Genomic DNA, 11585 nt, shown 5'->3' with positions numbered 1-11585 from the left:
AAGAAATAACGTTGCTGGACTTCGAAGAAGTAGAGGAAGAGGACCAGCAGGAGAATCCGCAAGCCGCAGCTCCCGAAGGCGTGGAGCAGAATCTTGAAGAGCTTCCGGAGTGTCCTGACCACTGCCCTACTTCTTTTCTGAAAGGCAAGCCCCGGAGCATTCTAAGTCTCCCAGTATTTTACAAATGATTACTTAAGTACCTATGATTGATGCATTAGGTTATAAGAGTTGAATGGAACCAATTGATGCACGTACATTCCTTATCCAGATATTACACCTTTAACCGGTATAGGTCCAGGATCGAATATATGCTTAGCTATGCTTAGACCGGTAGAAGTCGGGTGATGTCCTGTCATCTACGAGATATAGGTGAATACCAGAGCACGGTTGGCTATATTTGCTATCGTGGAATAGAACCATGGGGTAAAAGAAAATCGAGACCGGACGGGAAGTCGATAGAGAAGCAGGTCTTGGGTGTGGATCTATCCCCGTCTGTGTCGGTTAAGGACCGTACCATTGTTGGCGCTTCTAACAAGATTAAACGCATGCCTCTCACTTAGCTAGCTGGATAACTCGTTCCGACCGCGAAGTCGAGTAATTCAACTCAGGCCAGGACCCGTTCTGTTGTGCGCTCCTTCCGGGGAACGATCAGACTGAGCCCAAGGGCAGGCTAGGCCTGAACGTCCTGGCATCTGGTGTTCTAGATTGTGCGGCGCGATACGGACCCACAAAATGTAGACCTGAGTTATACCAAAGGTGACCTAAGGCTATCGTGGCTGGTAGACCTGGGTTTGTGTTAGGAATAAATTTCTAGCTGGTTGAAATCGATTCAAATCGCCATCTCTCCTAGATAGTGAGAAACTTGGCTAGTCCCAACATCGTAGTAACTGTGTTATGGAACATGATGGTTTGGATGAATATGGAATTACAATACCTGCTATGGTTACTATTGTAAGCTTCTCAATTGATATACCACATGTTTAGCATAGGATAGTTGCTAATCTAGAAATGGATAGTTATAATTAACTTGATAAAGAAATTGTAATTGTACGATGAGTCAATTGCTTTTATGCAAAATGTTATCGAGTTACGTCCACTTATACAGTCTTGTATAATCCTTGGAGTCATTTTATTTCTAGTTCATGACGGGTAAGTCTAGCTGAGTACCTTCTCGTACTCAGGGTTTTATTTTCCATTGTTGCAGATGGCACTGTGTATCATGGTTATTGCAAGAGTTGCTTCTATCCCGCCGTGGATGAAGAGTAAGCCTTGGGCAGGCTTCTTTATTAATCCCTCTCTTTGCTTTTGTGGACCGTGATCCTACTTGGCACTGTATCAAACTATGTTGGAAACTTTATTTTCAAACTTAATTGCTTCCGCTTTATCTATCAAACTCGGTTTGTAATAACTTTTATTCGTACTCTGGTGATGAAATGTATCTGTGAACTTTATGTAATATGTGGCATGTATATTGAATCATGTACGATCTTGGTTGTTGTAAATCGTTTATCGAGACCCGTCGTGGTACTCGACGGACTACCGGGTTTATATGGGTTCAAGTATAATAGTGCGACCGCTTGCAGGCTGCCATTGTACTTGTACTCTTATAAATTGGTCGGTTCTGTGACACCAGCTGTCAGATCAAGACAAGAAAACCAAGATGCATGTGTGAGTTCATTGAGGAGCTCTTCAATGACTGGTACTGGATATTTAGCTTTGGCTGTGATGGCATTGAGCTGTCTGAAATCCACGCAAAAACAATACGTGCCATCTTTCTTCTTGACCAACAAAACTGACGAAGTGAATGGGCTAGAACTAGGGTGGATAATGCCGGCTTGCAACATTTCAGTAACTTGACGCTCAATTTCATCCTTAATCAAGGGAGAGTAACGGTAGGGTCTTACTGAGAATGGACTAGCACCAGGTATCAATGGAATGGCATGATCATAGTGACGTGCCGGCGGATAGCCAGCCAGAGGAGCAAAGACAGACTGAAACTCAGCTAATAGTGCTACAATCTTAGGCGGAACAGGCTCCTGACGAGCTACAGTGTCATCCGACAGCAGAGTGGTAACCTGAATGACAGAACCCATAGGCAGACTCATCGGCTCACCTTGCAAGAAACGGTGACCTTAACCATAGGGAATTACTAGCCATTTGCGGTGCCAATCCACTTGCATTGGGCTATAAGAAGCCAACTAGTCCATTCCAACAATCAACTCATAAGATGTTAGAGGCAAAATCTTGGCTGCAGAAACAAAGTCACAGTGCTGAACAGACCAAGACAATCGTTCAATATGGGCACAACAAAGCAATTTAGATCCATCAACTACTTAACATGAAGAGCAGGACTGAAAGTAGATGCTCCAAACAGCTGAGAGGCTAGAGATTGACTGACAAAAGTATGAGTGCTACCGGAATCCACCAAAATTTGAGCCTGATGTCCCTACACGGAGTCCAAAAACTGAATAGCACGAGCAGGTTGAGTACTACCTGATGCTGCCATAGAAATAGCCACGCACTGTGGTGCATCATCATCCTGGACCGATGCAGAATCTGAGCAGTCATCCGAATGACAAATGTCCCAGAACTCCTGCAAGACATGGAGTTGGATAGTCTCTGAACACTTGTGGTCACGGGACCATTTTTCGCCACAATGGATGCAGAGACCTCGAGCTCGGCGATAGTCACGTAGGGTGTTCAGCTTGGACTCAATTCCACAGCCATGATTGTCATTAGGCACAGCTCCTAGCGCGGTCGACTTGTCCTGGCGTTTAGTTCGGAATGGCGGCAGAGGAAGGGGCAAGGGACCCCACGGCGCCGCCTTGGCAAAGGTGAACGGCTCCAGCCTCTGAATCTCACACCGACGTTTTGGATCCACCAATTCTTCCTGCAACAAGGTGAGCATGCAGGCAGTATCCAGAGTAGCAGGACATTGTAAATGAACAACAGCATGAATATCAGCACAAAGGCCATCAACAAAATGCATAGCATAGTACAGAGGATCGATATTGCGGCCATAAGCGATTAGCTGATCAACTAACCTAGTGTACTTATCAATATACTCCTAGATAGACCCAGCTTGGTATATGTGGAAGAGCTGGCGGATCAGAAGAGCATGTTGATCCTTACCAAAGCTCTCCAAGACAGATTGACAAAAGAATTCCCAAGTACCCTGATGAATCTGATCTTCTACAAATTGGAACCAGCGAGCCGTGGTCGCGGTCATGTGCATGGTGGCGACCTTAACCCAGCGGTGGTGAGGTACCGTGTACATGTCAAAACAATCCAAACAATGTCCTAGCCACAATTTTGGGTTCTCACCATCAAATGGGAGAAAATTCATTTTGGGCATATGTTCATGAGTTCCCTCCCTATGCCAATTGCCACCAGGAACCCCTTCCCCATGCCAAGTGTGGCGCGGGAAGCCATCACCCCCACCCGATCCACTAAGAGCACCCACCATGAGAGCTGGTCCAGAGTAAGAGAGAAGAAGCTTGGGTTTCGGATCAGGATTAGGCGGAGTGAGCGTACCCTTGATCGAGGATTGAGTTGGATACTCGAATCCCTGGTGGCTTGATTCCTCGCGGTGCCCTAACGGGCTGAATTTGGTCTAGCCGGCTGGAATCGTCGTCGTAGACACCTTTGGAGGCGGCGGCAGAACACCGGTTGGCATGGTCGGCGTGGCGTCGAGGACGGAGCGACTCATGGACTTGCGTAGGGGGGTCATCTCTTCCCACAACGACTCCACCTTCTCGTCCGTCTTCCGAATCGCGCCCACCTCCGCACGCAATTCCTCCACGGTCGCATTCATCTTCGGGCACCAAGTGTCGAATGCCTTAGCGGCATCCTCTAGGGAGGCGACGCACTTGCCGACAGAGTTCTCCACCAAATCCATGCGGGCGGTGAGATTCGACTACATGGATCGGAGTTCATCGAGGATGAGCTTGGTGTTGGGATCCATATCGCCCAACTGCTTGCGGAACTGGGTGAAGTGATCGTGGATGATCTCGTGGGGCTCCAGCGGAAACACCGGCGATGATCTCTACGCTGAGCAGCGAATAGGCGAGGAAGTGGTGGTTTCATGGCGCTGCAGGATTTGGCTCTGATACCAATTTGTTACAATCTCAAGCGAGTTCTGGTATTTCAGAGTATCGGTAATACAGAGTTCAGGCGAGGTAGCAGGAATGGAGCAGGGGAATGGCAGCAGAGCACGAGGTTGGGGTTTCAGAGGGAGCTTGTAGGAGAAGACAAGAGTGGTTACAATAATCTTTCATAATCCCCTCTCCTCACAACAATACGTATTTATTCTGAAGCTTCACGCCGTGGCCCAGTCTTTACCCGTGAAACGCCGGTTTGGAAACCTGGGCCGGTTGGACCTTCGCTGCCGCGGCTCAACTCCGTCTTCTGAATCTTGTGCCGGACTCGCGACAGTAGCAGGTCCGGTCGTAACATAAGCACGGCGGCGAGATCGGATCTCATCTCTAGTAGTCCACGCCCTGTTCGTTTTGGTCCGTTTGACTGATAAGCTATGGCTGAAAGTATCGTTAATTGATTTGGTGTGAGAGAAAAATAATATTGATTGAGTGATAAATCTGACTTATACCGAGCAAACAGGCTGGCGCGGTGCTCGCAGTTGTGCTCGCGGCGGTGGTCAGGGGTGAGCTGTAGTAGATCTCATCTAGTCCGGGACGAGGGTGGGGAGTTGCCCCGCGCCCGCGGCGGCGGCCCGCCGTCGACGGAGAGCCCCAGACGCTCGACTGTTCCGGTAATAAACTCAGTCAGCCCAATACTCGACTACTGCTCCTCTTCCTGCTCGTCTACCATGCTTTGCTGCTCATAGTCATATCCGTACGGGGAGATTTGAAAAGGGGTGGCTATTGGTTCCAAATCTAAAACTCTGCTCACACCTCCTGGATGGCAGGTCTTCGCTCTCCTCTACATAGTGACATTTTAAATCCTTTGATTTGATACAAACACCTCCATGAAACTAAACAAATTCCTTCAAAAGTTGCCGTTCCATTCGAAAAGTCTTTTTTTTTCCCTCCTTGGACACGCAGGAGCAGGAGGGAAGTCATGGTATGAGTATGACAGGGGGAAAGTGAAAAACACCACGAGACATGTTGACAAGCAGCATTGATAGAGTCTGATGGCTTAGCTTGACCTCACGCATTCCTCGTCCTGGTCCCACTCAGCTAATCGCTACCCGAGCATTGCAATCAGTTCACCTTTTGTTGGTGTAAACCGTTGCAGTAGCTTTCTGATCACTGTTAAACAATATTTAATTTCATAGTAATTCATATATAATAAAGAAATATGTGTGGATGAAGCTTTTGTTTATGCTGATGCCTCAATTTTTTATCATGATTTCTCTGTCACTCAAATTACAGCCGCATCATCGTCGATGCCTTTTTTTCATCTTGCTGGACTGTTCTTCTTTGACCCGGTGTCTTTAAACCGTTGGCTTTTGTGGATTCTTCTTCTTTCACGTGGTTTCTTTAAACTACTTCCTCAATCAATATGTCATAATCCACCGAACCAATATCTTGGAGTTTCTAGAGCGTATAGAAGAACCCAGTTAAGCAGGCATATTTTAACAGTGTTGACATTTGAAAAAAAAAAGAACAGTGTCTCTTGCATCATCTCCTTTTCTCTTTGTGTATCTGTGTCCATGTCCAGACCAAATCAAGCTTCTGCACATCTATTGTGAGTGTGATTAGATACACATATGTCTGCAGGCGTAGAGCAAGCCTTGGTGAGCATCTCCACGAGAATCATGAACTCCCTTCTTAATAAGCTTACTATCGTTTTCTCAAAAAATAAGCTTACTATCCTCATGGATGAAGAGCATAGCAAGTTCAGCAACACGTCGAAGGACTTGTCATTCATCAGGGATGAACTCAGCACCATGAATGCCTTGCTAGAGATTCTAGCGCACAAGGAGGACCTCGATCCCCTGACCAAGGATTGGAAGAGCCAAGTAAGGGAGATGGCCTATGATATCGAGGACTGGATTGATGAGGTCATTCGTCATGCCAGCCAGGATGGTACCACAGCTGGTTTCATTCGGAAGATCATTCAGCATATCAATATGGTGAGAACCAAAATTCGTATTTCCAGTGAAATGCAACAGATCAAGACTCGTGTCATGGAGGTGAGTCATCGTCGCAAAAGATACAAGATCGATGTGAGCGCCTCTAGATCTAAATATGTGCCTGTTGACCCTCGCCTTCACGCACTTTATGCTGATGAAGATGGCCTTGAGGGCATTGATGGCCCAAGAAATCAGCTGGTCAAGTGGCTGCTAGATGGAGATCAACGGTTGAGGGTGGTATCTATTGTAGGAATTGGCGGTCTTGGTAAGACCACGCTGGCCAATGAGGTGTACAAAAGGATTGGAGAGAAATTCGATTGTCAGGCATTTGTATCAGTCTCGCAAAGACCAGACCTGACAAGGATTCTCACTAATATGTTTTCACAACTTGGGCAACAGCCACCTTCTCAACCTGGCGAGGTGCAGAACCTCATTAATGTTCTTAGAGAACATCTACAAGACAAAAGGTACTTAAGTTCATGTTTTTAAAATGTTTCATGCAATCTTGTGATCAAATATGGTTCCTAAATATCATTTAGTGTGTTGTCAGTATATGACGTTAGGTTAGTTCCAAATAGTGTCCCTTTCTGCTCCTTAGTATTACCTAATATTATCGAATTGAAAATGAGTAGTATGGCACTCATACTGTTTAGAATTAACTATGAACACAGTGTTATATTTCTCTTATTTCTCGGAAAAAGTAGTGTCCTCTTATGAAGAACGCTCTATTAGCCTAGTTGAAATCATATGCTTTGTATGAATTTTTGTGCAGGTATTTTGTCATACTTGATGATATATGGGACGAATCAGCATGGGATATTCTTAGATGTGTCCTCCCCAAAAATGAGCGGGCTAGTAGAGTTATAACAACTACACGCATTGAACTGTAGCTATTGCTTGTTGCAGTTATCGCAATGAGTATGTTTATAAGATGGAGCCACTTGATAACCAACTATCAAAAAGATTATTTTTAAAAAGAATATTTGGTTCCGAGGATGCCTTCCCCGAACAACTTAGAGAAGTTTCAACAGAAATTTTAGACAAATGTAGTGGTTTGCCACTTGCCATTGTTAGTATTTCTAGCCTTTTAGCTAATCAAGCAACCACGGCGTCGAGGTCGTCGAGGGAGGAGGCCGGGAACCCTGCCTTGATGATGTCGACGCCGAGGCGGGCCAGCTGGCGCGCGGCGACCATCTTCTCGGCGCTCGTCATTGTGGCGCCGGGGGACTGCTCCCCGTCGCGGAGCGTGGTGTCGAAGATGTGCACGTAGTTTGCGTCGTCGATGCGGTTCAGCACATACTCGGGCCGCCGCCGCTGCTGCGATGCCCGGATGCGCTGGGCAAACACGCGGAAGCGGATGATGGTGGGGGTCGACTTGCCAGCGGCGGCGGCGGAGAGGCCATGGGCGGAGGCTGCGGCGCAGGCGGAGAGGGAGGGGGAGGGGGAGAGGTGAGCGACGGGGGTGGGGGGTTTGGTGGTGGTGGAACAACAGGGTTTAGCGGAGAAGGCCATGGTTGGTCGTCGGGGACTCGGCTCGCTCAGGGTCGTCACGGGGTTTAGGAGGGGGCGGGCAGGCGCCGCCGCCGTGGCCTGGTGTTAAATCGAGAGGCTTTTACATGTATGCCATTAAGAAAGTTTGTAATTACACAGAAGCCATAAAAAAGATGACCGCACACAGGTGTCACTGCTCTAAACTTCTTTGCCTTACACGCCATTACGTCCTTGTTCTGTTTGTTTTTCGCCGTTTGGTAGCCCTTATAGGTGGGACCGGCCAGTGAAATTGTCCATGTTGCCCTTGAACGGTGGAGATCGTGTTGACTACGATTCACCGCGTTTTCTTGTCTCTCGATCTCTTCTGCTCATCCTCCTCTGGCCGTGGCATAAAGACGAGGGGTGTTACGGCGCCGCGCCTCCACCTGCTGGGCCCGGCGGCCGCGCCCCGGGCGGAGAGCGCAGAGGAGGCCCTGACGCCGAGGACGGCGAGCGTGGCGAGCTCCTCACGGCAAAACCCGCGGCGGCGCTTGGCGGTGGGGAACACGAAGTAGATCCGCCCTGCTTGTAGTGCCTCCATGTCGCGCACAGCCGGGACCTTGGGCAGCCGGCAGCCACGGGCGGGTGAAGGACGCAGACTGGGCCCGACGCCTGGTGACGGCAACGGAGGCGTAGGGGCCAGCAGCTGCGAGCAGTAGCGCTCGCCTGTGGGCTGTGGACAAGAAAGTGTGGCACTGCAACGGGTGCGCACCACCGGCTCCACCATCTGATGCCCCTCCGCTGCTTGGATCTGGCGCGCCAGGTGTTCAACGGCAAGAATGGCGTGTCGGCAGCGGTCTACAGCAAGGAGCATCTGCTCGAGCACGTCATGAGCGCGCTGCCGCCAGACATCGGCCGTGACGACTGGCTTTAGGCGCTGCCCCACGTGCTCGTTGCTGGCTTTGTCAAGGCGACCCCGGCGGCTTGGCCCCACGCTCCTGGCCCCGGCACCGCCCTGCACCCTCGGCGGCGGCGGCCGTGGACGACACGAGGAGGGCAAGGTGGTGGCCGTCGCCACCGCCACGGAGGAGCAGGAAGGCGAGCGGGAGCGCGAGGACGAGCAACGGGTGGTCGGGGCCGAAGCCACCGCCGTCGGGGTGGAAGTGGTGCGGCGGGGCCTTGGGGTGCGCCTGGGCCTTCTTGTTGTCGGGCTCCGGGTCCTCGACAACCACGGCCTAGAAACGAGGAGCAGTTGGCACCGTGGGCGAGCGCAGCAGCGAGGACGGCGTCCGCGTCAGCTTGCCGGCCCCCGGCCCCGCCCCCGCCTCGTCGTCGTGGCCGTCCATCCCTCGCCGCCGCCGCTCCCTGGCCCTGATGCCTCCGTCCCTCTCCTCAATCTCTGGCGGATCTCCCCTAGAGCAGACGCGCCGCGCAAGCGGGGCAAGCAGGCAGAGGATGGACGGCCACCGCCCAAGGGCAACATGGACAATTTCACTGGCCGGTCCCACCTGTAAGGGCTATCAAACGGCGAAAAACAAACAGAACAAGGACAGAATGGCGTGTAAGGCAAAGAAGTTTAGAGCAGCGGTACCTATGTGCGGTCATCTTTTTTAATGGCTTCTGTGTAATTACAAACTTTCTTAATGGCATACATATAAAAGCCTCTTAAATCGACGGTGGATGTGGGAATTGTGAGTGATCTAGAAAAGGAGAGGAGTCCGACAAGGCAGCCAACAGCCCAGCCTAGCTGTCTCCTAAAATTGATCACATTTTGACTAAGGGTGTGTTTAGTTGGGGAGGTGAAAATTTTTGGGTGTCACATCGGATGTGTCGGAAGGATGTCGGGAGGGATTTTTGAATACTAATAAAAAAACAAATTACAGAACCCATCAGGAAACTGCGAGACGAATCTAATGATACTAAGTAGTCGGTCATTAGCACATGTGGGGTTACTGTAGCACTAAAGGCTTTTCATGGACTAATTAGGCTTAAAAGATTCGTCTCGCGATTTTATCGAGAACTGTGCAATTAGTTTTTTTTCTACATTTAGTACTCCATACATGTGTCCAAACATGCTCTTTTACTGTAGGAGGCGAAATTTTTTGGAAACTAAACAGGGCCTAAACATGAAGGATTTGTGTAACAGAATGGGCCAGTACGTCACTTAAATTACGTTACAAAACTGCCATAAGTAGAGTAGTACACCAAGGAAGAAGAGAGATAATAATACGAGGGCAGACCAGGGACAAACGGATAAGCAGGCCGCGCGGCGGCGTACGACGGAGAAAGCGGGGGCAGGAAGGGCAGCGAGTAAGGAAGAAACAAGGAAGGCACAACCACGGGAGGGCCGAGGTGTACGGCGGCGTGGAGGGCACGACGGCGGGGTGGTGATGACCCAGGAGCCAGAGCAGGCGGCGACAACCGATAGCTGAGCGAAGCCAAAGGGACAGACAAGAAAGCGAAAGAGAGGACGAGGAGAGGAAGAGAGGACCGACAGCGCGTTTTTTTTCTCTCCGGACGAAATTACCCGGACAACGTGGCTCCTTGCTAGCCAAGCAAATCCATTCCGGGAGACGTGGCTCGCTGAGTGAATTCAGGGTGACGTGGCCACTTCGAGGTGCCGCGGTGAAATATAGGTTTGGAGAAGTTAATGACCCAGTGCTTCTTGTTTCGGTAAAGTTCACTAGCGGTCTTCGAACTTATTCGGCCGTGTCATTCCGGTCCTTAAACTCGTAAATCGACCGTTTAGTTTCTCAAACTTATTCATATGTGTCATCCTGGTCCCTAAACTCGCAAATCGCTCATTTAGGTTCTTAAACTTGTTCGACTATATCATCTAGGTCCCTAAAATTGTAAATCACCCGTTTAGATCATCAAATTTGTTCAGTTGTGTCAGCCCGGTGCCTAAATATTGTAAATACTATAAACACGTAAATTCAATATATATCTATAGAACTGCCCAAAAATTATAAATCTAATTTCTTAGACTCCAGCTAACATGTACTTTAAATTGGAATAAAAGAAATCACCATGTACTTTCTCTTTTTAACTCTGTAGTTAAATGACTAAATAGGCACATATATTTTTATAAATCCAATATACGTGCCTATTTAGTTATTGACTATAGACTATAGAGTTAAAAAATAAAGTACATGGTGATTTATTTTATTCTAATTTAAAGTACATGTTATCGAAAGTCTAACAAAATTAGATTTACAATTTTTAGACAGTTCTATAAATATATATTGAATTTATAAGTTTACAGTATTTAGGGACTGGAATGATACAACTGAACAAGTTTAAGGATCTAAACGGGTGCTTGCAACTTTAAGGACATAGATGATACAGCCGAACAAGCTTGAGGACCTAACGAGCGATTTGAGAATTTAGGGACCAACAAGTTTGAGAACCTAAACGGTCGATTTACGAGTTTAGGGACCGGGACACAGTCGAATAAGTTCGAGGACCGCCAGTGCACACTGTTCTTGTTTTGTTTTATTTACATTGAAGGAAGATAAACACATCAATCTTTCTTTTTAGGAATCTCTTCCTTTCGAATCCAGGCTCGTGCTCATGTGCCATGGTGAGATGTCGCAGGGCCGCGCGCATGGCTGCACTGCGCCTGTGTTCCTGGCTACTTGTTTTTAAGCAATGGCCATGCAGCTATGCGTGCCCACCATATCACAGTGTATCCATGCTTTATGCCGCGGCGTGGGGTGGCCACAGTCCACAACAGTAACTTAGCAGTGGCAAAGCGGCTCGGATTGTCTGACTTACTGAAGGTAAGTCACGGGTGACTTGCCCCCTGCAGGATGCCCTCCATTCCTCATCCAATGGCTGATAGAAGAGCACATTTCCCACCTTCCAAAACACAGCCCAATCGCGTTTCGTGGCCCAAGTAAGCCCAGCTCGGGTACCTTGCTCCTGCGGCCGCTGAAAAAGCACGCGTCTGATGCTAAGTCACAGCTGCCTTACCCCATGTCCGACACCCTCCATTTCTCATCCAATGGTCGATGAAAGA

General features: G+C 48.8%; 1 protein-coding gene across 1 annotated transcript; it reads left to right on the top strand.

Moving 5' to 3' along the window:
• The first annotated feature begins 5900 nt into the window (after nucleotides 1–5900).
• On the top strand, nucleotides 5901–7195 carry LOC136481430 (toMV resistance protein Tm-2(2)-like). Its single transcript, XM_066478776.1, has 2 exons — nucleotides 5901–6561; nucleotides 6867–7195. The coding sequence occupies exons 1-2, from the start codon at nucleotides 5909–5911 to the stop codon at nucleotides 6982–6984; spliced, it is 771 nt and encodes a 256-aa protein (XP_066334873.1). The 5' UTR covers nucleotides 5901–5908; the 3' UTR covers nucleotides 6985–7195.
• The last annotated feature ends 4390 nt before the right edge of the window (nucleotides 7196–11585 follow it).

This window comes from Miscanthus floridulus, chromosome 9 (genome assembly GCF_019320115.1).
Source record: "Miscanthus floridulus cultivar M001 chromosome 9, ASM1932011v1, whole genome shotgun sequence".
In the NCBI taxonomy this organism is placed as follows: Eukaryota; Viridiplantae; Streptophyta; class Magnoliopsida; order Poales; family Poaceae; genus Miscanthus; species Miscanthus floridulus.
This window is presented reverse-complemented; position numbering and strand designations above follow the sequence as displayed.